Source organism: Orbicella franksi, chromosome 2, assembly GCF_964199315.1.
Source record: "Orbicella franksi chromosome 2, jaOrbFran1.1, whole genome shotgun sequence".
NCBI lineage: Eukaryota > Metazoa > Cnidaria > Anthozoa > Scleractinia > Merulinidae > Orbicella > Orbicella franksi.
The window spans coordinates 33,410,489-33,435,015 of record NC_138146.1 but is presented as its reverse complement, the minus strand read 5'-3'; the positions used below and the strand labels follow the sequence as shown (position 1 = coordinate 33,435,015).

The following is a 24,527-nucleotide window of genomic DNA, read 5'->3' as shown; positions in this document are numbered from 1 at the left end:
TCTAACAAGACTCGATTCAAGGAAAGAATCCGATGCTTTTTATTATTGTGGAACTGTAATACTGAAATAGCTGTTTGAACATCAGGTCTCTGCGAGTTTCAGGATCAGGTAAAATCGGATTTTACGAACAAACCACGGTCAAACTATGATAGCCCTGATGCAGTTTGAAATCACCGAATTTGCCGGAAATAATTTACGATCGGTTGAACTTCTACCTCCCCCTCGTTAACGAAATACTGTATTATTTTCATGCATAAACATCGCTGAGCCAATTTTCAAATATTAAAATTCCAACTTGACTCCGAGGTTTTGGGGAATAAAACGAAAGAAATCACATCGAGACTGAGGGATGAAAAAATGTTTTTTTTTTTTGTTTCTGTTATTTGTCCCCAAGCCTCAGGGTAAAAGATAGGTGTATTGCTCACTGGGGCTTATCAACACCAAAGTCGAGCCACACAGTTTCTAATGACTGAATTGAAATTAGCTTCAATTTTTAAACATTGTAAAATCCATCATGTCTATAGATGGTATGAAGCAGCATCTTACTGGCATGGCAGCTATTGTATCATGTGCTCAGAAAGTTGGCCAATCAGATTGCGGGGTTTAAAATTATTTATGACCTGTTTTGATGAGTTTTTGACGTTTCTACCGAGTAACACCGATTTTGAGTTCTTCCGGACTACAGTCACCTGTTTCGTGTCCTCACAACGTTTGCAGCGCAACGTTCTTAGTTTCCCAGCATCATTTAACAACGTCGACAGGGAAGGCGGAAAGAAACAAGAAACATGTCGAATTTGACGAGAATTGCAATTCCTCTGATCCTCATCTTCGTTCCATTAGGTAAGTGTGAGCTTAAGGAGTAGAAACGAAACCTTCATGTCACGATAGAAAAAGGCCGAGTCCTGAGTCGCAAAGAAGTAGTTGGATTGTAAACTGTTACCGGAAAAGAATGAGTGCTTTCTGCTTTCCGTACCGGCCAACACCGATAATCCAAGTTGAAGTCAATTTATTTTCATTACAGAATCACTACAAACATGTCACTCATACATGCATACAAATGAGCCTAATTGCTTTGGCTTTCAATCGAAAAAAAATAGCAGCAGTCTTTTGTTTAATGGGCGATGGAACATTCTTCGTATGCAAAGTGTGGAACATGTTACCGGGAACATTACGCGGATCAAAACAAATAGAAGGCAATTTAGTACAAATGAGCTTTCACTCTGTCACGAAATAAGCTTTTTCTAAACTTTTAAGAAAGTTGTAAGAATTTATATCAATAGTGTGCATGAAAGGAATCCACATTCATTTTGATTGTCAAGAATGCAGAGAATGCGTGACTTAAGCTAGGCGAGTCACACTTGCTCATTGAGGTCACGCTATTTTGATGTCTTGGCTATACATGGTCATACATGGACTGCTTGCATACAGACGTGTTCAGTTCAACTTTACCGCATATTACTGGCTATATATATCATAAAGGCATATATTTCTCTATTTCTATAGAATTCCTTTCGCCTGTCATGTTGCTATTTTGAAAATTGAATGTTTACTGATATCCATTCATTTTTCAAAAATAGTTATTTGTGTCCCTCAGCCGATGGAAGTTAGATTGCGTATTCGCCAGTTACTATGGATTACTGAGCAAAAGCCACGCCGATAATTTAATATAACGTTAAAATATCAGATAACAAACACTTTTACTTTCAGTGTTTGTTATTGGACCTCACGATAAATTCATAACTCCGCAACGACTCTTAAAGCAGACAAAGTATGAAAATGAAAGATCCCGAAAAATACATAATTTATGAAAATCGGCAGGGATTTTCAACGAAAAGAAAACAGAATATTGAGTAGACTGCGATCAGATCAAAGAGAAATTATTTGACTCCCACTGTGTGGTCCCCGACTTCCTTACCCGGGTGAGGGGTTCCCAACTTCGTTTCCAGGGTCTCTCATCTTCCCGCCCTATCTACTCTTTCGCTCAGGGAGGGCGGGAACGGTTAACAGACCAGTTTCTGTCAACAGTTCTCTGATTTTTATCCATTGTAACAGATTGCGTACGGCTCCTGGATCAGAATCGATTTGTTCTTAATTAATTCATATCTGCTTTCAAACTACAACATACAATACAAACACTGCCTAGAGACATAACTCAATGATGATTCAACAGGAAAAAATACATTTTTCCTCTTCCTGACCTAACCTATGCTTTATCGCAGTTTGTATGAATATGATCAATAATATCGAACAGCTGGAAAAACAGAGGATATTTCGCTCAATCTTTGGATGATAAGCGAGGGATGACCTTGATAATTTGACGGTTCGTCGTTCGTCTTCTTTCGCCTGGTGATGTTTTAAACCTGCCGGGTTTTCAGCAGCTGTGACATGCTGAAGAAGCTACAGCCAAGGACTCCACGAACTGCATGTCGTTTGAATCGCAGGCAACCGTAACAGCCAGCAGTCTTTTTTTAGTATTATTTTTGCAGCTACCAATTTTAGCCATTTGGCGTTTTCTGCTACCCTATCTGCTTTGTGAAAATATTCCTGGTTCACATCTTCAAGCCTTTTCTTTCTAGGCTATTTTTGGCAGTTTTATTTTGCATGAAATTTAACTTCATTGAGTTTTAAAGTCTGGTCGTTTACTTTTGCGAAAGTCAGAATTTTAAAATTGCTAACGGTACATGTATCAAGAGTGTATGTTTAGAATCGCTAAACCGGTAAGAATCTGTAACAACTCACGAAAAATCACGAATAGTGACGCGGTTTCCACGCTTCCCGCCTCAATGAATTTCGCCATTTTTGCACATTTTACATACCAGAAACAAATTTAACCACTCCATCGTAAACCATTAATTTGCCCTTCTGAATTCCTGATTCATCATTAAAGCTTGCCTCCCAAGGATCATTTAGATCGTTTCCGAAGCGCTGGACTTCCGGTGAAACCTACCACTGATTAGTATAGATCCGAACTCATATTCTCAGGTTGGTCTCTCAGGGTGCAGTGTTTAAACCACAAGCTGGGATTCTCCAGATCCCTTGCTCATTGGGGATCATGTAAAGCCTTCTCACGGTTCGACTAGCCTTTTTCGGACTGTTCTGTAACCGTGTCAATATTTATGATAATATACACATGTAATACATGTGAAGTCTCTTCTATGTTGACACAGAATTGAAGGTCTGATATTAACGAGATAATCTGCAATCAGGAAAGGACAAGTAGTTTAAGACTGAGATAACAGATGATACGTGTACACCAATACATTTTTTAAATACATTTGGCAATTTCTAAATATACTGTTACTTTAATCGATACTGCAAGATTGGTTCTACTTGTGTGATGTGACATCTTTTTTTTTACGAAACTCCCACGCTTTTGATAACGTAGAATTGTTCCTCGCAGTTTTATTTATCACTGACTCTTGTAGAAGATTTTCAAATGGTTACCTTGCGAAACGCAGGCTTAAACCGAATTAACTGCAATTTAACCGAATTGAATTGGCTGCAAACACCCTGGATCGTCCTTTGTGTACCTTAGGCTCATTTTCCGCCGCTCCTTCGAGTTTCGTAACATGATTTCATGTCCGATCTCCGATCCTTCTCAATGTCCTCAATTGACGATGGCTTCGAGAGTACGGAGGCCTTCCGAAGTTTAACGGACCCCCCTACTGACGTAAGCCTGTGAACGTAAAAGGCTCCATCTGGAGGGCTCAATCAGAGAGAGCCTGCTCACAGGCTGTACTGAAGGAGGCCCTACGTACAGCGTTTTATGAAGTCATTAATTTTCGGTTCATCTGATTTTAGAGCACTTGTACGCGATACAGCAGTTCGTATATGTTTGTCCTTTTATGGTACATCAGCTCGTGACGTTGGCCCTGCGGGTTTTTTCTTTTTTTGTCGGCTCGCCCTCGAGAAGATGAAACTGGAAGGATGTAGAAGTTATTATCCGAGATCTCCGTTACTACTCAAGGTTGCCGACCTTTAGTTGTCATCAGCCAAAAATGTGCATTTGTAAACAACGCGTCAGAGGGCGATTGTAATCGGACAGTATTTTAGTATTTTAGTATTTTAGTGTTGACACTGGTTGACACGGGTTTGGTCACGTAATTGATAGAGCAAGAAGTTTTCGCTGATATGTAGTCATTTTGCCCAGAATTCTTATGAGTCAATGTTTCTGATGGTAAAAATCCTTTTAGGCAACGCATTCCTCCTCTTGTTGGGCGGATAATGAGGTGTTCTGTAAAGATTTCGCACGAGAAATCCGAGATCAGGCGTCATCGAAACCTGCAGAATGTCATCACCTCACATGGATTCCTTCAAACCCTAACAGTGACACTTCATCTAATTTGGTTGGATCTTTCTCGGATCTTTCTCAAATTATTTTCCGAGAATTTTGACCCAGACGTAGCGAAGATGGACGAAGACACCGATTCTTCATACTGTTTAATCATGTTAAATGAAAAAAAAAAATTAACTACAACAACAAATACTGTTGACTTAAAAAATTGGTTCGCACCCGACAATCAATTAACGCAAAATAACCTCTTTAACAAACCCCGGAACAAAGTCATAATCCTCAGTTTAAAAGCAACATACTGAACGTTGTGTTGTAAGATACACTGACAAAATTACCGTAACTAGTAACTATTGTAAAATATGAAATTCTTACCTAAACCCCAGTTGATCTTGGATGATGCTATAAAGAGTATCAACCGATCAGTCCAATGCGAGACGTGCAAGGCAACACCGAAGACAAGACTGTCCTAAATCGGAATGACGTCAGGATCCCAAAGGTGTGGCCAGCGGGCTGTTGACACATCGCGCCGAGGAGGTGTAAAAACATTTCCACGTCTTGTACCAATAAAAGTCAAGCGTGAGCTCTTCTTCGAGCATTTCAGTAACGCGCAATCGAAGCATTAATCTCTGTAAACAACAGCCCTGAAGATTTACAGCATTCTTTCCTGATTCGACAAGATAACAAAGCTTTACTGACTTGAGCGAAGATGACTAATTGGCGTGTGGCGTTCTTGTGTATCTCCATGGTTCTCGCATTCTGTGGTTGTGGTGAGTTGGACTTTCCTTATTAGCGAGAAATTGTGCGCTATTGTCGATATAGCTGGGTAGCTTTTGATCGATCTCTTTCATCAAACCCTTACAATGGCAACATTGAATTTAGACTGAGCCAGATAAACCTGACCTCTAAACAAAATATCGAAGCTATCGGCACTTAAATAGGACCAAAATATTTAATATCGAATCATCACACTCCAATTGATTCTTGCATGCCAGTAGCAGCCTTAAATTAATGAAAGAGAGACAATTTTGACTGCTATAAAAGCAACTTTGCCAGTCCTTTTTTTTTAAAGCGATTAGGATTTCTTTGAACACTTTCGTTTCAGCGGATTCTAATTGCGTTGTGCATGTGTGTTTATTTTTTCAATACGGCAAAGTCTAATACACACTCCGACAGGACCGTCAGAGAGTTTTCTACACAGAAGGAAAGAACTGAACGTAGTTAACCTTTCGTTTCACATAAACGCTAAAAAATGGCGAACAGTTGGACAGAGCGAGCTGCTGTGCATGAAATTTACGCACTAACAACGCTCTATCTACGACGGAGACGTTTTCGCTGTGTGACAAGCAAGTGCGAAATTTGACCCGTGGAATGTTAGACGCGAGGGGAAACATATTTGTACGAAAAATATTGTTAGCGAGTTTCACCTGAACAAGACAAAAGAACAACTTGTTATGGCGATCTGGCGTATCTCTATCGATTAAACGGCTCAGACCCTGTAGCTGTAGGTTGGGCGAGTGTTTCGCAATGAAACCGGTACACGCCTCCGGGGATGCTCTGCAAGTTCTGCCTGCCAATTTGTTGACTTGTTGACTTCCGGCTTGAGGGGTGCTCTTGAAATAATCGGCCAATTTATTCAAGTTTGCTGTTTGATGTCGATGTCATAACCTTATTCCTCGCTTGGTTTATTGTTATTTTTTGGCATAAATTTTTTGTACGCTTAAAAAATGAAACTATATGAAAAAAAGTACAGTGGAGAAAACAAACTAAATGACCGCCGTTTGCCAAAAACGCCGTCTGGCACCATCCTTAAACATCATCAGCTAGTCAGATTATTAACCTCACCCTGTGTTTAACCAATCCGGCCACTCCATCCTTCTAATATCCCCTTGGAACTACAGCAATACCGGTATTCAAAACAATCGTAACTCTATCAAAAAAGCACGCGAGGCCGGGTGCGCCTGAAACGAGGCTGAGACAGGGAGCTAACGCTCGCTAAAGCTCGCTGGGATCGCTTTGTTAAATAGCCTTTCAATCTCCACAGCATCATTAGCATACCTAGTACTCAAAGGAAGAGAGGACAGGCGTTTCGACTGTCTGTTTTTGCGGTATTTCTAGCATATTTTCGTTACATTCCCCCACCTAATTCTTTTATTTCCGTTGTTTCACAATATTGTCTTACAATGCACACGCAATGGGCTTTAGCTGGGATACCCGTCGGCGTACCTTATAAGCAAAGCGAATACAAACACGCGATGAACTTGATTAGTGGTATTTAGCCTTTTTTCTAGCAGCTCATTTTCCGTTGCGTTATGTTTGAAAACTCTCATGTGTAACAAGTCATTTTGAGTTTGTATTGACCTTTCTTTTTAGTCCTATTTGTAATTATTATTTTTATAAAAACAATTCATGTATCTGTTTTTATATTAATCACTCCTTCTTGCCGCGGGGTTTCAATTATTTAGAGTTTTGAACTCATCAGGTCTACAAGATCCGACACTCCTTTTGATTGGGTTGTCGCTGTGGTTCTTCCCTCTCTTTGTTAGAGACTTTTCGTTCTGTGCTGCTAAAATGTCGTGATAGCTTTGAAACCCTGCCGGCATTAATTAATGCGGCATTAATTTTCAAGATAGCCTGTTATTAAGTAAGAAGAATCTGAATTTTGAGGTTGTTTTTTTCCTCCAACAGCGTGTTCCCTTAAATGTTACAAGTGTGCCACATCTTCCGAGCAGAAATGCGAAAGAAACCAGACTTTAGAGGGGTGTGCAGATTCTTCATTCCACTGTGCAACAGCAATGTTCTCTCAAGTCGGCCAGGATGGAACGTTGTTCAGTCAGACATACATGAAGAGGTGTTTGCCATTACCGGTCATAAAAAGTTATTGCGCCAGTTTAAATCAGTCGTCCTCGGGGCGTCTCCGTAACTGTTCAATATCATCCTGTGACGTGGACTATTGCAATGGGCCGACCCCAACAACAACAACCGTTCGAACGGAGGTCGACACCACCACCAGTGAAGGCACAAGCCAGGAACCAGATACAACCCAGCGGGGACCTGGTGCGAGAGCTGGAAGTCCCTCGACAGTCTTCACATCAAGCGCGGTTGGTCTGATAATGACCGTTTTTGCCCTCGGCAAGATTTTGGATATTTGCTCATTTAGCTGAGATAATCCCTGGTTTAGGTGTTCAGTGCCTCCCAGACTGTTGTTGTTGTATAGCTTACATCCACTGTTCAAAATAGAATAACCGTGATAGCTTAAAGGAGCTCAGTCAGGGTATTTTGAGTTATTTTAGCCACGTACAAAACTACCTTTAAATTGAAGGAAATCTGAAAATAACAGTTAACTAAGATGGAAAAACACAACTGAGACAATAATAAACCTTATAGGAACAAGGATGGTTAAGGATGGAGAACATTAACACGGATTGCAAACGACGAACTTAAAAAAATTAGGCCAAACTTTTTAAGATGCGCAAAACGTGACGTAGCTCCTTTTATATAGAACCCGGAGACATATATCTTCAAGACTGCCTTAAGGGGGGATGGGAGGGGGGGGGGGAATAAAGATAGGGAGAGGCTCATCAGAGGACAGGGGGCTATTTTATGTTTATTCCTACTGATTGCACTTGCCCACGAAAATAAAACGAGTTAAATTGAAAATTAAGTTATTATTCTCCCGTTCATGATCATCAGGAGATGGCTTAATCATATAAAGTTAAATGGATATTTTGTTTATCATAAACGCGTGTATATAATAGCTGTTATATCTTGCAGTGTAGTATCGGAGCAGCTGTGATTATCGTTTTCGTCAAATAATAATTTTATAGCCAAAGAGAAGGTTCAGATTGAATGATTTTTTGGAGAAGAAGCAAAAAAATGTGTCTGAGTTTAGCATCATTAAAAAACACTTGGAAGTGACCTGATGAGCGATATATTGTGATAATGGGTTTTAGCCTGGGAAAGCACTTCCCTAGAAACCTGGGAAAACTGTCTGTTTACAGGGATGTTATCTTCAGGGACATCAACATGGGCTCCCGACAGCACACCGAGCTTGGGTCCAACACTGAAATCGTTTTAATCTAAGAATATATACAGGACATGGCAAGAAAGTAACCAGAATTAGTGACCCAAACCGGATCGTGATATCTGGTCCACCACCATCGGGAGCGTGACAGAGGAGCAATTTACAAAACACCTGTATATACGCAAGTCGTACGTAATTGTAAACCGCTATTGGTTGCCAATAAGCTCATTGTTGTTTAGGCTATTCCATGGTCATAGGCAAGTCTGTTACTCTGCTCGTAATTATTAACCCTTTGAATACCAAACTTTCGCCAAAAAATACCGTTTTTAACCGTTTAGTCAGGTTTTTTAGCTGCCATGACGCTAAATAAGCCTAAGTTTTGCTAAGAAAGCTTTTTTGACTAAAAGGAGAGATTTTTCGAGGATTAGGTACAAAATTAAGCAATATTTCAATTCCAGGCAGGCGCATAAGCCAAAATTTGGACCCTTTTTTTTTTGCCATTAACCATTCTCAATTTTGTTTGTTGCCCCTTTCCTTTCTGTTTTTCTCGGCCCTTTTACACTGGCTACCTTTTTCGTTACATGTTCTTTCTGGCTGCCGTGAAAAGTTGGATGTTAATTACGGGCGAAGTCAAGAAATGGACCTTGATCACTCATAGGCGTAGTGGACCATTTTACCACCGTTTTTGCACCAAAACTGATAACGTTGTTTTTAGATTTGCGACGTCGGAATGTCATCGACGTCTAAACCTGACCATTGTACGGAAAGGCCTGGCCTAGTACTACTATCTGCTTATCAAGAATATCTGATGACATTTAAATTGATGACGTCACAAGTGGTACAAAGAGCACGACCATTAATTACGCATATATATGCGTAATTGGGGCTCAGAGGGTTAACTACTCGTTTCTCACTACAAGGTGTTGGACGCCCGGGGTTGGACGATAGTACAGATAAGCAGTTGCTTACCATGGTTATTGGACTTTCACTTAACTACTAACTGTTGGCTTTTCTATGGTTAAGAATATCGGCAAATTCTCCCTTCACAATATTGTAACTAAGTGTTACCCGGGTCAGTGGTGATAATGTTAAACTCGGGTGAGGGAGGGTGTGTTTTTTTTTTTTTTTAATTTTCGCCAACAGACCGATGGGTAACTGTGTGTGCTTCTAACCGGAGGGGATGGGAGGGGGGGGTGGGGTGGTGTTCATGAACCTTTTTCCTGTTGTATCCCTATACTACCCCTCCCTACACTTTCTTTATCACACCACCCTTAGGGTTAGGGTCACGTAGGTCTGCGCGTGGTGTTGTGTCCTCTTGGTGGTTCGTGGTAAAATAAGTGTGACTTGCACTAACTCAAAAATGCTTAAACACCTCTCGTGTTTACCTGCACATTCAGAGCTTTTTCAGAATTTAATGGTCTTAGCCCTTTAGCTGTCGGAATTTTACATTGTTTATTGTTCAGTTTTGAAGTGCAAATATCAAGTTACAAGTTACCAGGGTTAGTAAAAAATTCACTGCCGTGTTCGGTTTGTCACTCAGAGAGACAAATACCGGTAAGATCGAGTATGGCTCTTGATATAGACGAGGTGTTCCAACACATCGGCCAGTTTGGTCCATACCAAATGCGCATCCTCGTCTTGTTTCTGTTTACGATCTTTCCTATAACCTACCAAACGCTCATCATGGTTTTCATTGCATTCGAGCCGCCATGGATGTGCGTCGAAGGCAGCTCCTCGTGCCTAGGTGCAAATTTCACTAACAGGTCATCGGTTCAGGTGTTCAGCACGGCGACAAAGCCCAAGTCGCTCTACGAGAGGCGATGTTCTTTGAATAGAACGGACTGGAAATTTGCGGATTACGACCTGTATGACGGACCGCAACTCACAATTGTAAACCAGGTGAAGAGTAAATTTATATTCCATAGCTAATTGCACCCCGTGTTTCTCACCGGTTGTCTATTCAGTGAAACTGTTTCACTAACACCTTTTCAGACTACTATATTTTTGGATACTTTTTTCACGCTATGATTATGTAATGATTATAGAGATGTAGCTCCATTCACCTGTCATGTCTGTTGCAGAAATAACCTCACACTCGTACTCTCCCACGCACACCCTTTATAAACAAAACAAATTCAAACTTGACCTGATAGAGGCGGCGCTTATTTGACCGGCTCGCAGTTTATTCGACCCGGTGTTTACTACTCAAGGGTTTTTATTGATTACCTTTGACAGAAATTATAGCTAAAATGAATACTTGAGGGTTCATTTACAGCATTGACGAATCTATCTTGGAGAACCCGCGTATATTCGAGCCCGATTGTATTTACTGTAATTACACGTTGCGTAATTACACATACCTGCACGCGAAACCTAAAGTCACGCAATTACTGTCACTCCCTTTTGCAAATTTTATTAAAGTGTTACGTGATCCCAATTTAGCTTTGGTTACACTACTTTGTAAACTCCTTTTAGCTCAAAAGTTCTTTAAGTGAACTGAAGGGTCTAACATAGATGCGGGATGAATGTAAAACTGGAGGCGGGATGTAGGATGACAGACATTTTAACTTCGGCAGGAGGGAGATCTGCTCATTCTGACAGGCGGGATTCGGGATACTTCTAAAAACGACGGCGGGATGCCGGATGATGAACACAAGTTGCGGGTTACGAATAGCGGAGAACTGGAACTCTAACCAGGCGGGATTAGGATAAACATTCTGAGTGAGGCGGGATGGCGGGATTGAGCAAAAATGCGGGATTGAAAAAGCCTTTGTTTACTACAGACGACTTTAGTCCGTTCGTCTACATTTGCAATTGCTATCCGCAAATATTTTCGTCTCTTAGAGGATCCGGGTGCAATGTGCTAAGTTCACTGAGTTTTTATATTGTATCGTGAAGTCAATGAATTTATCCTTCTGTGCAATAACTATCGCATTATCCTTTCCCAAGGCAATCACATGCTGGGATTATCACTAGAGAAACTTATAAGAAAACTAATATTATTCATATCTTTTTCTCTTCCTTTTGCAGTTCGATCTGGTTTGCGGGCGCGCTTTTCAAGCGTCGTTGGCTAACTCGATGCTGTTCTTTGGCTGGGCAGTTGGTGCAATAGTTCTTGGCATCATTTCAGACAAATTTGGCCGCCAAAAAGTCTTATTCCCCTCTCTGTTAGCTGTAGTGATTATAGCTTTTTCCATGGCGTTTGCAAAAGCCTATTGGATCGTCGCCGTGTGTCGATTTGTCATTGGGTTTTTCGAGGCTGGCTGCTTCATCACAATGTTCGTTTTGGCGACTGAACTGGTAGGGCCTGAAAAGAGAGCGCTGGCAGGGACCCTTGTTTGGATCTACTTCACAGTGGCCCTCACAGTACTTGCCATGAAGGCCTTTTTTATACGAAGTTGGCGCATCCTTCTGATTGTGTCGTCTGCCCCCTTCATTTTTATCGTTGTTTTCTGGAAGTATGATCACCTGGACCGGGTTGTTCGAAAGCCGGTTAACATTAACCCAGGATTAAAAGTTAACCGAGGTATTAATTTTTCTTGCATAAAAATGTTTTCTACTGCTTACGTTTTGTGTAGTTTGAGCTTAGTTAAGCTCAAAACTGAAGGACAAACAGTATAAACAGAAAACCTCACCGAAAAGTTACAAAGCTCAAATCAAAATTCTCGCTAATCCAGGGTTAGATTAATCGGGCTTTGAACAACCCGGCCCAGATCAGTAACAGCAGAATAATTATTTATGGTGTACAACCATCCACTCTCCTTGCAGGAAAGACAATTTAGCGTTAAAATGTTTGTCTATGATGGTAGCTTCCATATGTGCAGCTAACGGTGTTTGGAATGTACCGAAGCGCTCAACTGTGGATCTAACGATGCAGGTTCGAGCACTGGGCGTGATCACGGTGTAGTGTACTTAAGCAAGATCTTTCATTTCCGCCGTACCTCTTCACCCTGTACTATAATTACGTACTGGCAAGCCGACAAATGGACTAGCATGATCTACTGAGGGAATGTAGCTACACATGTGGCTAAAGACATGAAGGATCATCGCAATTAGTGCACAACTCAAGCAGCTGTGAAAATAACGCGTACTCCTTAAACGGGATTCGAACCCATGACCTCTGCGATACCATTGCGGTGCTCTACCAACTAAGCTTTCAAGCCAACTGGAAACTGGTCGCGTTGAGATTTCGTAATATACCGGACCGTTGATGATAAAGAATGCGATTGAATGTCTATGAATATTGAATTTAAGATCTTTTTAATATCCAGTTTCAAGCTAAGCTGCGCAAGCATTTCGTTTCGGCCAGTGACTTCTGAGCGTACTCTCTGTTTACAGTTACTTCTCGTTTTCACCCATTCTAGGCGCTTTTCTTCAACTACACCTCCAACATTTTAATCGAATCACAACCATATTTAGTGCAGTTTAATTTTTTAGGTTCATCCCGGAGTCAGTTCGATGGCTTTTAGTTAGCGGGAGGAGAGATGAAGCTCGCGAAATCCTGGAGAAGGTTGCTCGTGCAAATAAGAAGGAGATGCCCAAAGAAGAGCTCTACGTTCCTGTTCGGACTCAGTCAAGCAAGGGATTTTTTGAACTGTTCAAGTCATGGAAACTTGCTAAGCTGTCACTAATCCAGTGTTATGCCTGGTTTGTTTGCTTCTGTGAATATTTCTTTACGTAGGTAGGCAAAAAGGGCTTAACTTCAAGGGCTGGATCGGAGAACGGGTGGATGAACCCGACTCGGCAGCCAATTTGTATGCCCTCTCTTTGACTCTTTATTTTGCAATAAATAAATAAATAAATAAAAATTGTACTAGGGGCAAAGAAGTCTAAAAAAAAAACAAAGACCTCATATTAAGTTATATCAATGACAGTAGAGGATGAAGAGCAAGTTATAACCTTCATCCTCTCTTGTTCTTGTTAAATTTAGGTTTGTCAACGGAATGGTGTATTATGGGCTTTCTTTGAGCGCTGGAGAATTTGGTGGAAGCATTTACTTAAACTTCGTTTTGACAAGTCTTGTGGAGGTCCCTGCTAACATCTTGGTTATTCACAACTGCAATAGGTAATAACAAGCCAAGCAGTGAATTTAAAAAGGATTACATGATATTTGTACAGCCTAACGTCTTCTGGGAGTGGTCATTGCGTTGTGTTAGACACTTTACTCTCACGGTGCCTCTCCCCACCTAGGTGTTTAAATGGGGCGAATTAACGGCGATGGACTAGCATCCCATCCAGGGAGAGTATAAATACCTCTACTGAGTCTCTGCATGCTACACAAACCTAGCAGGGAACAAATGGCGTATTTTTCAGAGTGCTTTGTAGGATTTTGATGCTATCATCTATTTTTATATCTCAAAGAGTATCTTGTATTATCAACTCTGTCACCGTTCTGATTAGCTGGTGGCTTGTGGAGAAAAATCCTTACCGTGGCGACTTAAAGTTGATGTGCTAAGGATCTCTTCAATATTTTACATTGTGTAGGTTTGGACGAAAGAAGACAGTTGTAGTGCATATGATAGCTGCAGCCATTTCAGCTGTGTGTGTGTCATTCATACCTGCAGGCACAGATAACAAAGGTACTGTTTGATTTGCAGCTTCGCTTGACACTGTTTGGGCCACTGTGGTACATGTGTTCATCGGCAACAAAATGATTTTTAAATACCAAATGTATTCTAATACATTTGCTTAAAAGCACTGTTGTCCTGGTTAGGGACACTTATAAACAAATAATAAACAAATATTGCAAATAGCCTGAACAAAAAAAAAATGTGACCTTAAAACTACCAAGGAGCAAATCCAGACAGCATTAGTTGGAGATAGTGGAAGAATAACAATTAGACTAATTGCCAAAGGTACAAGAGATAATCTGTTTATGTAGGACAATCTTTTTCAGTAAAATTTACATGAAGTCTGTGTTACTTCTAGGTTACATAGGAGGCCGAGTGACCCTTGGCACGATGGGCAAGTTATTCATTACCACCTCGTTCAATGCTATCTATGTTTTCTCGGCGGAGTTGTTCCCCACTGTTATAAGGTGTGTAAAACGAAAGTATTGTGATTTAAAACTGTGAACAGCCTTCCCTTTAGCAGACTGGTTACGCCGAGCATTCGTGTTTTTGGATTCTGTATTCAGAGCGTGTCACAATGTATTGTGTTTTTGGACACGGCCCTTAAGTATAAGAGTGTCTTTCCTTTGTCACCAACTTGACAAAATAGTGGGTGAATACTCTCACTTACGAGTACGTATCAACACGGGCCTTCAGCTGCTGACTAGGGTATGCTAGAGAAACTCTTAACAGACGTCACAGTCTGATTATACGCACATAATTTTCAGGAACAGTGGAATGGGCATGGTATCCGTAGCCAGTCGCTTTGGAGCTGCAAGTTCGCCATTTGTCGTTCAAATGACTCGTATCAATCCCATTCTGCCATTCGCCATCATGGGCAGTTTGTCCTTCATTGCGGCTGTTTTCTGTTGGATTTTACCGGAGACTCTTGGAAAAAGAACGGCTGAAGTCATGGATGTCTCTGAAAATGAACAAGGTAAACAATGTAATTATAAGTATTTACCGTTTTTCGACATATATAATATTAGCACAAGCTGCCGTCTAAATCGATGACAATTTTTTTCATTTTCTTTTGCTCTTACATGGCGATTACTAAAACCCTTTGAAAATTCCTTTTGATGTTTTATTTATATTTGAGTCCTAGATCAGTCTATAGTTTTAAATGTCGTCGTTCTCCTCTTTCTGTGCTCATGGGAATCATTTACAGTCCCTTTTATAGCTGGCTCTTTTAACAAACCTCTATGTTTCTATCTTGTCCTTGCAGAATTAGAGAACCAGTTAACAATGGCTTTCAACGCTGAAACAGGATCGATGCATTCCTGTGAGCCTGAGTAAATGGAGTCGGCAGACGCACCCTTAACTGCCTAGCCGTGCGTAGGAAAGCAGATACAGTCGATAACCGTTTCCAATTCATGGCATTTTACCACGAAATTGATTGAGTCTAAGAAAACACGAGAGCTGCCGGGACTGCTGGTTTTGGATTTGCTCCGGGTGATAATAAGAGATCGTGAGATATTTCTCTTATTTCTTTACAGGCGAGAAAATAATCAGATTTGAAAGAAAGTATATCTTTTATGTACACTTGACCAGGCAGTATATGTTTTATGGACACTTAACCAGTGTCCATTTTTTGTCGTATGTATCTCTCATTGAGTAGAGAAAAGCCTAGCATCACATATCTATGAAACCTCCAAAAAGTTGTCACATTAAAGATTAATGCATAAATAATGACGGTGATTTGGTTCCCGTAATAGAGTGATAATGTTACGTTAAAAACTCTTTATTTGATCTTCGGCTAATTTCACTAGTGCCAGTCTTAACAGCGACCACACGGCTACATCAACGTTGAAGAAAACAATTGAGCCCACGTTACAGCCGTCCCCGTATCAGCAGCTGACTGACCAATCATGTTTTGTGCATTTGTTGTGTGCTTCTTTAATCCTCCGTAGACCGGACTTGAAATCCGGAAGTCGTGGGTTCAAGTCCCGCTCTGACCACCAGCTGTAGTCTCCTCGGCCACATTTGTGAATAACCAACTGGTCTGCCTCCTGCCAGTTGGGATTTTTAACCATGTTATGTTCATTTGTATTATTTCTTTCACCATTTGGTTTCATTGGCCCTGTAAAGCCCTATTGGGGGATGGTCAATAAAATACTGTATTTATTTATTTAGTTGTTTAAACAAGATGGAAAATGATACATCGTAGCGCACGAAAATTTAAACAACACTCATAAAAACTTACAGAAAAATTCAAATAGAACCTTCAAACCTAGCAGACACAATGTCGTTACCACAGGTTCAAATATTGCAAAAATATGACTTTCCTTGAACTTTAAGGGTTATGTGTCTTATGTTAGGCTCGTCGTTACCAGAGGGATCGCTTCTGATTCCTGGTAATGGATAACTCTTAAAACTATACTAGGTCGCAGACTTCGATGAGGAAGACGGAGAAACTTAAGTTTAGCAAACACCGGGGAAGCCAGTCAACTGGACATTTTCCCCTTCAAATTAAATGGAAGAATAAGCGACGTCAGGAGCCCATCACTAGCCGTGGTGCAACTACCCCATATTCCTGTCACGGCGTTTTCACAGAGCGATCATTACCGCAAATTCAGACCCCCGCAAGAACCTCAATGTCCAATCACAAGCACGGATTTAATTTTTAACTGACGTCATCATTTCACCGGAAGACTTCAAGAAAAACTGACACTTTTTTCCTTACCGATTTCGCGGGAAAAGAAGCCCAAAAATAGACCGGTCTGTAAAAATTCCGTGACATAGGCTTAGTATGAGAGTTGCATGCTCCTAGTAATGGGCTCCTGGCACCGTTTAACGAAGTTGCGTAGTAGTATGTCAGGGCTTCCAACAAAATCTACAAAAAAGAAAGAAACAAAAATCCACCAGATATTAATGGAATGCCCAAGCTAATTAAGGAATAACTAAAGAGGACTACCAAATTAATTCTCAAATTCAGAAAAACTTTTTGTAGTCTTAAAGTATCGAGGATCTGGATAATTTGGTGAATACTCCAGCGAATTATAACAAAAGCCCGTAATTATAAACTGCATTTACGTATGCCCTTTTCAACAGCACCCGAGGTTCACTTTCTGGAACCATGAAAAACTAATGAGAGGCGAGAGTGTTGAAATATTTATTAATTTTCCTTGGCCTAACAACAACTTCGTGGTCTCAGGGAACTCGTAAACTTTACAATATTACAATCCAGGCTCGGCAAGACCGTGGGAAAATAATAAATAAGACTTGATGTTCAATGAAGTAAGACAAGGTCGGTTAAGTGACATTTCACCTCAAAACCTAAGATAACACAATGTCATTACAGCTAATACTAGCAAAATATTAGTAAAACAAATCTTTACCTTCAAGTTTTAAACTACAAGCGAGAAAGAAAAGCTGTTTTAAACATAATAACGTGCTTGGCATCCTATTTAATAGTTAGGGGATCTACTCTGTAGCAACAAACACATTAAAATAATAAAATATGCAGTGCTGGGACCAAAATGGAACCACATTGAATTACCGTAATGAAACCGCAACCTTACTTTCGATAAAAATCATAATCTTATCCAAATTTTCTATTCATTCACCTTTATTGTGTTCTTGCGGAAACTATTTCGTGGTACAGCGATAAATATGATTTTGAATAACTTAGTTTCTTCTAGAATTGTTCTTGAGTTGTTGATCGAGATTTGTTATCAGACTAGATTTTTAAACGTAGAACGTGCAAGGAAAACTAAAACGCATTAAATTTTCATCGAGACCCAGCTAAGGAAGTGTATTTTTAAGCTCTATAGAATAAGTCTGATTATCCTTTAAGCCCGCGTCAAAAGCTTATTTTCTTTACACATAAACACAGAACGCTTGAGGAAAGCGGTTATATGTGCGTGAACACGGCTAAGGTAACGTAACGCTTCTTAACAAACAACACGAAAGGATCTCGATTTGCGTGAAAACTTGCCACAGTTTTGAATTTCCAAGACGCGTAGTGAGCCACCGATCAATCCACTGTGCAACTCAACAGGTCATTATCAAATCTTCGGAGGTGAGTGGCAGGTATGACTTAAATATAAATCCACCAGCTTGATTTTTTAGAAAAATTTACTACGCTTTTAGACAACAAATACCTCAGACGTTGATTTGTAGCTGCCATAAAAGGTTCTGTCACTAGCTTGTTTTTATTTCTTTTAGTTCGGCCAGGAAAAGGAGCGAAAAATGAACGTTCAGCTTCTGGTCCTCGCCGCTGTCTCAACAGGTGAAACAAGTCACACGTTACTTTTTTTTCTTGTACGATTATAATTTGATTAACTGCTTTTGTGAACGCTATGCTGTTGTTATAGGTATTGGCACAAAAACACAATAATCAACTTCGTTCAGGAAACTTCATTTCGCCATATATTTTCATATCTTACTTTAACCTAATTCCGATTGGTTTAACTTGCGTAGCAGCCGCGTCTTGCCTGAAAGAGCGAAGAGAGTTTCTTCCTCTTCTTAACCCTCGGCCACTTTTGTTTTTGTTTTCTGTCTGCGGAAGGAGGTCAATGTTCAGCACCAGCCAGCCAAAACACTAACAAAGTCGAAAATAACATAGAAAGCCTCGCTATTAAATTCCTTCGTTTTTACGACACGATTATCACTATAGTACGTTTGCAATCACATAGCTGCATACCGCATCAACTTTGATTAGTGTAAAAAATCTCGTACTGGGCGCAATCGGGCACCATAACTTTCCATTGAATTGTACCTTGTTTATTTTTTTTTCCCCATAAACAACATAAATTTCAGTTTTTAAGTATTTATATACCTTCACCTTCACCTTCACCTTTCACCTGCTGTAAATAGAAAACACGTCTTCATCTTATCGTTAGCATATTTTAATAGATTGAAGGATGGTAAACTAGCTGCTGATATTGCTCTGTGGTAATTATTTATGAACCGTTAAAAACAAAAACTATACTTTCCTATGTTCTATCCGAAGAGAAAATGGTTCTATCTAGGAATAGCCACGTTGGTTTGAATGGTAATATTTTGATTTTTGTTTGTGGTTAGGGGGGCCTTATACCGAAAAACTGATTAAAAAGTAAAACTGACATTTCTAAGTAAGTGGGTGATGATGACAGATCATGTATATTTGAACTGCGGGATAGACTTTTTTCATCGTAGCTTTGGCAGTTGCGAGGTGAAAAAAAGCCTGAAAATTCACTTTTTTTTAACGGGATTCGAACCCATGACCTCTACGATACCGGTGCAGTGCCCGACTAAAAAAATCGGTCCATTGACGGAAGAACTGGAAGCTGGCCACGTTGTGAGTCTGTGAAAACGAAAAAGACTTCAAAAAGAAATCATATATGAAAGTAACATTTCGTTAGCCCAGTGAGGGTTCATGCATGTAAAAAAGCTGACGAAGTCTGTGGAGCACTGCATATCTTGAGACACATGCCTGAAAGCGCTAAATGCCTTCGTTAAAATCGCACCCAAATCACTCACTTTCCACAATTTTTAGCTTTATTTATTACGCCTGTCCTGATTACGCCACTTCCTGTCAAATGGGGCGGATTTTACAAAAATAGATGTAGGAAATAATGACGCGACGCCACTTTTTTTAAAACTTAGCTTGTTCCACCAATCAGAGTGCCCGTTATTTCATTATTATTTCATCACATTAAATTAATGTGTTTTACTCATTTTCGTTCATATAATCTTTACGGTGATGGTACGATAGAAAGGGTGATAATTAACCCAACTTTTCACAGTGTTTACTGATCCGGCCTACCTTTAATTTCTTGATGACTGTTATTTATATTTTTACTTTTACGCTTCACAGCCACGCTTAAGATAGCAAGATCTTTAGAATGCTACAAATGCAATGAGAGCTGGTCAGCGACAATGTGCTTTAAAACTTCCCGGATCGAAACCTGTCAATATGGACCTAAGTCTGTCTGCATGGCTGTTGATGCCTCGGTAACAAATTTGAAAGGAGAGAAATCGGTTCTCTTCGTAAGGTAGGATGTTGCACGGATATATTCATTTTAGTGCAAGACGACGAAATATAGATCGACACCATTTACCTGGGGAAAAAAACCAAGTCATTCACTGTCCGCTAGCTTTACTTAATTATGTTCCTAGGCCATTTTTTCGTCCTCACTCTTCTCTGATTTCGACTAGACTTCCAGTTCAAAGACTCAGTTACAATAAAACTAAGTTTAATAGTAATGCTTTGATCCCAGGAGTATCATTAGTTCGTAGTAGTGTGATCGTCTGGGCGAGGGTAGTTCTTTGAAAGAACTGTTGTTGGTGACTGACTTTTGAAGAAAGTGCGTGGATGTCATCTCCATTCTCAAATGAGTTTTAGTCAAAGACTGAAATAAGGCTTTTCGTTGGTATCCGAGACAAATAACGTATTTCTGCCACGCCTTATAGTATGGCACGCGCGATCAATTAAAGATTTTTTTTCTTCGATGACGTCCTTGTATAACAATGGACTGCGAGCAGTCTCTGTTTTGCTCGAAAATTCGTTGGGAAGAACGCAAAGAAGAACGCAACACAAGTGAGCAGTTGTGACCGTTCAAGCATGGCATGCGAAAAGCCGCGAGCCGCAACTAGCGCGGACGTCAGAAGACTAGGGAAAATAGGGAGAAGACGTATCGCTCTTCTTCAGACTCCCGCGCTACTCGCGGCAGCTCGCATGTCACTTTCGCAGTGACGCTCGCACGCGCACCTGTTTTGTGTTCTCCCCACACAGATTTTCGAGCAAATTAGAGATAGCTCGCAGTCTAGTGTAGCAACCGTTCAGTAAATGAATGAAAATGATCTGTTTGTTTGTATATTTTTCCTCATTACGGAGGTTTTAGGGCGGTACTAAAAATAAAATCAAGCACCATGGCCCTTCCAACGCAAAGCACCTTTTTCCAACAACTAACCAGTCGTTTTCATTTTCAGACAGTGCGCATCTAAAAAGGAATGTCATTCCTCACAGCCGTGCAAAGATATAAAACTTCACTTGTGGAAGGAGAAGCCGGGTCTGCTAGTCGAGCCTAACTGCCGCCCACAGTGTTGCTCTTCTAATTATTGCAATCATCCCGTACCAACTCCTAATCTACCGAAATCAAGCACTCGCAAAATTCTCCCAACTGCAATTTCACATAAGTCTCCAAAAAAGTGCTTCAAATTGGAACCAGAGTTCGTTTCAAAGCCGAATCATGTAAGTCACCCACTAGAGAAAAACTGCTCTACAAACGATGAATCTGATTCTTGTTTTACATTGCAAGCACAGGTGTTAGAGGTGAATACAAGGGAAGTTCTTGAAATTGCAGAATGGAAAGATTGCGCAACAGAGAGCCGTGACTGCCGTGAAATCGACAACAGGTGTACTATGCTGCGGGAGCTGGCGATGAGCCTGGGAGCTGATGTGGGAAATTGTGATGTTAAATGCTGTAAAGAAGATCTTTGTAATGCTTTTATGAAAGCCAGTTTTCCAACCTTTAATCAATTGGAGATTATAGCTAATCGTGCTCGAAGTACCGGGAAATGCGAACAGTCACTTTTGCTTAAAGTACTTCTTGTCTCAGTGTTGGTACTCAGAGTGTAAGATGAACAGATCTAGACCAAATGTTTTTCAAATTTGAGGCCGTAGTGATAATGAATTCTATAGATTTCAAATTGACGACAAAGTTAAAATTAGCTAACAACCCCGCATAATTCTTAAATACTTGAAAAGGCTTTGAAATTGTAAAAAAGGCTAAACTTTACTACAACACCAAATCAAATTCGTCAGCTATAACCTGAACCGTTTCACAATTCAATAGTACATGGAGGGATTTTCGATACCCAATTTCCCGTTATTATTATCGATAATGTTTCAATTTTTTCCACATATAAATTATTATGCATGAAGGGATGGGAACTTATCGGACTAATGAAAAAGCGGTGGAATCGCGCTGGGAGGCGAGTTACCGTATTAGAGTACCAGCTTCATACTACTAGTCCACTACTGCACAACTAGTCTTATAACCAGTTTTCACTCACAGTTTTGTTTCGTCTTTGTTAAATAAAATTGATGCAATTATTGTTGCGCATCTTTCGAGACATTTCAGTTCTATACCGTGGCAACCGTCACTGGAGTGTTACTGTTGTTAATGGTTAAATGACGACCTTGAATCGACGCACTTTTACGTTCACATGCTACTGAGAGAATGCTGAAACTGAGTCCCCGTTTCAACGATCCAGTCAGTCCGCTTCAAAACACAAAATCGATGAAAAAGGTGAAAGCTCCTAAGAAAAGGACATTTGAGAAAGCCTTGTCTATGTTTTACATGTGGATATCCATCAACAGAGCGGGTTCGTGTCTCAATGTGCCTCAGCCAGATTCAAACACCCTTGTTCCTCCCAGGCATTGTTTTCCCATTTTTTTTGTTTTTCTTTTATTTTTCACGTAAATTTTAAAAAGTTAATACATAACTGGGTACATGACGTCGCTTGGTAATTTAATTGTCGCGCAGCCATGAGGAGGGATGGCAGGGCAAGATGGAGGTCTGTTTTCCCTCCACTCGACGGGCTGAAACTACCACACGCGAGTTATATTTATATTTAAATAATCTATGATTGTAGAACACATTCAGTTATCAAGCAAAGACAGCACGACAGAAATCCCTACAATGACTAATTCGATTGGCTTAACTGCTTTAAAGTACAGCAGTGCTATCAGACCCTACCAGGGGACATGACTTAAAAGATATTTATAGCTTTTTGGGTTTGCAATGGAAAAGAATCCTTTCTCCAGCAGTTTGTTTCAGGTTTTGCGTAATTGGAGGTGCGATCGTATACTTCGCCCATGGCTGTCGGATGATTAACACCAAAGTTACTTCGGTATTAAGAGGGAATCCACTACAAGTTGGAGTAATAAGTGAACAAAAACTTTGTATCAAGATTATTTACATTGTATTGCAAACTTCTGTGCGACTGTTTATAATTGAAGTTCAAATAAAGCACTTGAAAGTACTCGGTTGAAATGAAATGAAATTTTGCCTGTGATTTGCACAATTTCTATGAACTTTGAAACTCATTTTCTAAGGTTCCCATGGGTAATTGTTTTTGGTGTTATTTCAGGCAATTGTTTATATCTTTAGTATTTAGAAAATGCAAAAAGGACGGTTATTCTGGTACAAGGTTTTTGTCCCATAAAACTGAAATTGCTCGATTTCCTATCGGATTTCGGCTTAATCATCCGAAAGCCATGAGGAAACTTGCACGATCATTTCTGACGGTCATCCAAAACCTGATGAAATGATGTCCAATAAGGTCCTATATAGTGTTAAGCAGTAAAGAACATACATAAAAATAAATCTCCATCCAACTTGATGTCAGCTTGAGTATTAAAACTTGGGCTCCCACATCGAGAAAAACAAACAATACTGACTGGAAAATCACTTTCACTTCCCGTGCGAGTTCATATTGAAATCCCATACATGATCGAGACTTGAATGAAAAGACCCTACGCACCTGTCAGACTGCTTTTGTGTCATCTTGTTTTTCTTGTTGTTTAAATTGGTTAAAAATTGGCTAGAACTATTTTTGGATCAAGTATTCAGGACAACCTAATTGAAGTTTTTCATCAAATCGGCCCTGGAGACAATTTTTACATGTGTTGCAGTTTGTTTCATTACCTCTGTGTGCCTTCTTGTTAATTGTTCAGCTTCCCGCTGTATTGAATGCTACATTATGTTTTTGCAAAAAGAGCGATTTTTGACCAATGAGAAATTCTCCAAAAGGGAATGAAATGTAACAGCTACATTGACAAGGGGGCTTAACACACCGTAGGTGAATCTCTTTCACTTTCGCCCGAGAAAAAGATCCTTTCGGTGACGTTAAGTTACCTTGTGTTTTTTTATTTTGACGTGCCTGAAAAGAGATATACATTTCTCCGGAGCTAGTATGAAGATATTGCCTTTTACCTTCACAATTTTCCTGACCGGGTATACGGGTAAGCATGCATATAACACTTTTTGCCCCTTTTCTTTTTACGTAGATCACCGAGCAGGGAGATCGTGCTGTTGTTTTGCTCACCTGCAAAAACTAGTCCTCGCGTGGGATACATTTTTCTGCTAGCTTTACTTGCGGCAGTCGGTGACAGTGCATTTGGTGTGGGGACCCATGTTGCATGGTTAAATATAGATCGAAGCAAGTTGAAATTTAATCATGCAACTGTGGACAATCGGCACGCAAACAAATTTTCCACGGTCGCGTCATTGTATGGTCCAGCAACGAGCAAATCGATTATATTTTCTTCTCGATGTTGAATATCTTATCAATTGGCAATCAATAAGAATATAAACTAAAGGCAACATTTTATCCACGATTTCGTAATTTTAGATCAATAAAATTAATATAACTTGCTGCCTACGCGGGCAAAAAGTCATCATTTCACCCCTGCTCTAACCAAAATAGCTAATAATATACGTTTGCCATAAGCTAAGCAAAGGCCTAAGCCCTAATCAAAAATATGGCGTTTTTGCCCGCAAATGTAGCTGATAGAACACGAACGATGATTGACAAAGCAACAATTGGTTTGTTTTCAGTTCAAGCTCTTTCCTGTCACAAGTGTCCACCAGACAGTTCGTTTAACGATTGT

At 40.1% G+C, this 24,527-nt stretch overlaps 2 protein-coding genes across 3 annotated transcripts; both read left to right on the top strand.

Annotated features, from left to right (window-relative positions):
* Nucleotides 1–596: 596 nt before the first annotated feature.
* LOC145479489 (uncharacterized) lies at nucleotides 597–8,209 on the top strand. Of its 2 annotated transcripts, none has more exons than XM_081457870.1 (2): nucleotides 597–840; nucleotides 6,980–8,209. In XM_081457870.1, the coding sequence occupies exons 1-2, from the start codon at nucleotides 786–788 to the stop codon at nucleotides 7,453–7,455; spliced, it is 531 nt and encodes a 176-aa protein (XP_081313996.1). In that variant the 5' UTR covers nucleotides 597–785; the 3' UTR covers nucleotides 7,456–8,209. The 2 variants fall into 2 exon arrangements, with proteins under 2 accessions (XP_081313996.1, XP_081313995.1); XM_081457869.1 differs by lacking the exon at nucleotides 597–840 and adding an exon at nucleotides 865–5,061.
* Nucleotides 8,210–8,270: 61 nt separating this feature from the next.
* LOC145479495 (solute carrier family 22 member 15-like) lies at nucleotides 8,271–17,048 on the top strand. The gene is made up of 8 exons (XM_081457877.1): nucleotides 8,271–10,214; nucleotides 11,346–11,773; nucleotides 12,753–12,962; nucleotides 13,246–13,380; nucleotides 13,800–13,894; nucleotides 14,244–14,352; nucleotides 14,653–14,861; nucleotides 15,150–17,048. The coding sequence occupies exons 1-8, from the start codon at nucleotides 9,882–9,884 to the stop codon at nucleotides 15,218–15,220; spliced, it is 1,590 nt and encodes a 529-aa protein (XP_081314003.1). The 5' UTR covers nucleotides 8,271–9,881; the 3' UTR covers nucleotides 15,221–17,048.
* The last annotated feature ends 7,479 nt before the right edge of the window (nucleotides 17,049–24,527 follow it).

Coding starts and splice junctions, on each gene's coding strand:
- LOC145479489 (XM_081457869.1), top strand. CDS start 5,001: ATGACTAATTGGCGTGTGGCGTTCTTGTGTATCTCCATGGTTCTCGCA. Junction 5,062..6,979: donor TCTCGCATTCTGTGGTTGTG/GTGAGTTGGACT, acceptor TTCCTCCAACAG/CGTGTTCCCTTAAATGTTAC.
- LOC145479495 (XM_081457877.1), top strand. CDS start 9,882: ATGGCTCTTGATATAGACGAGGTGTTCCAACACATCGGCCAGTTTGGT. Junction 11,774..12,752: donor TTTATCGTTGTTTTCTGGAA/GTATGATCACCT, acceptor TTAATTTTTTAG/GTTCATCCCGGAGTCAGTTC. Junction 13,895..14,243: donor TGCAGGCACAGATAACAAAG/GTACTGTTTGAT, acceptor TGTTACTTCTAG/GTTACATAGGAGGCCGAGTG.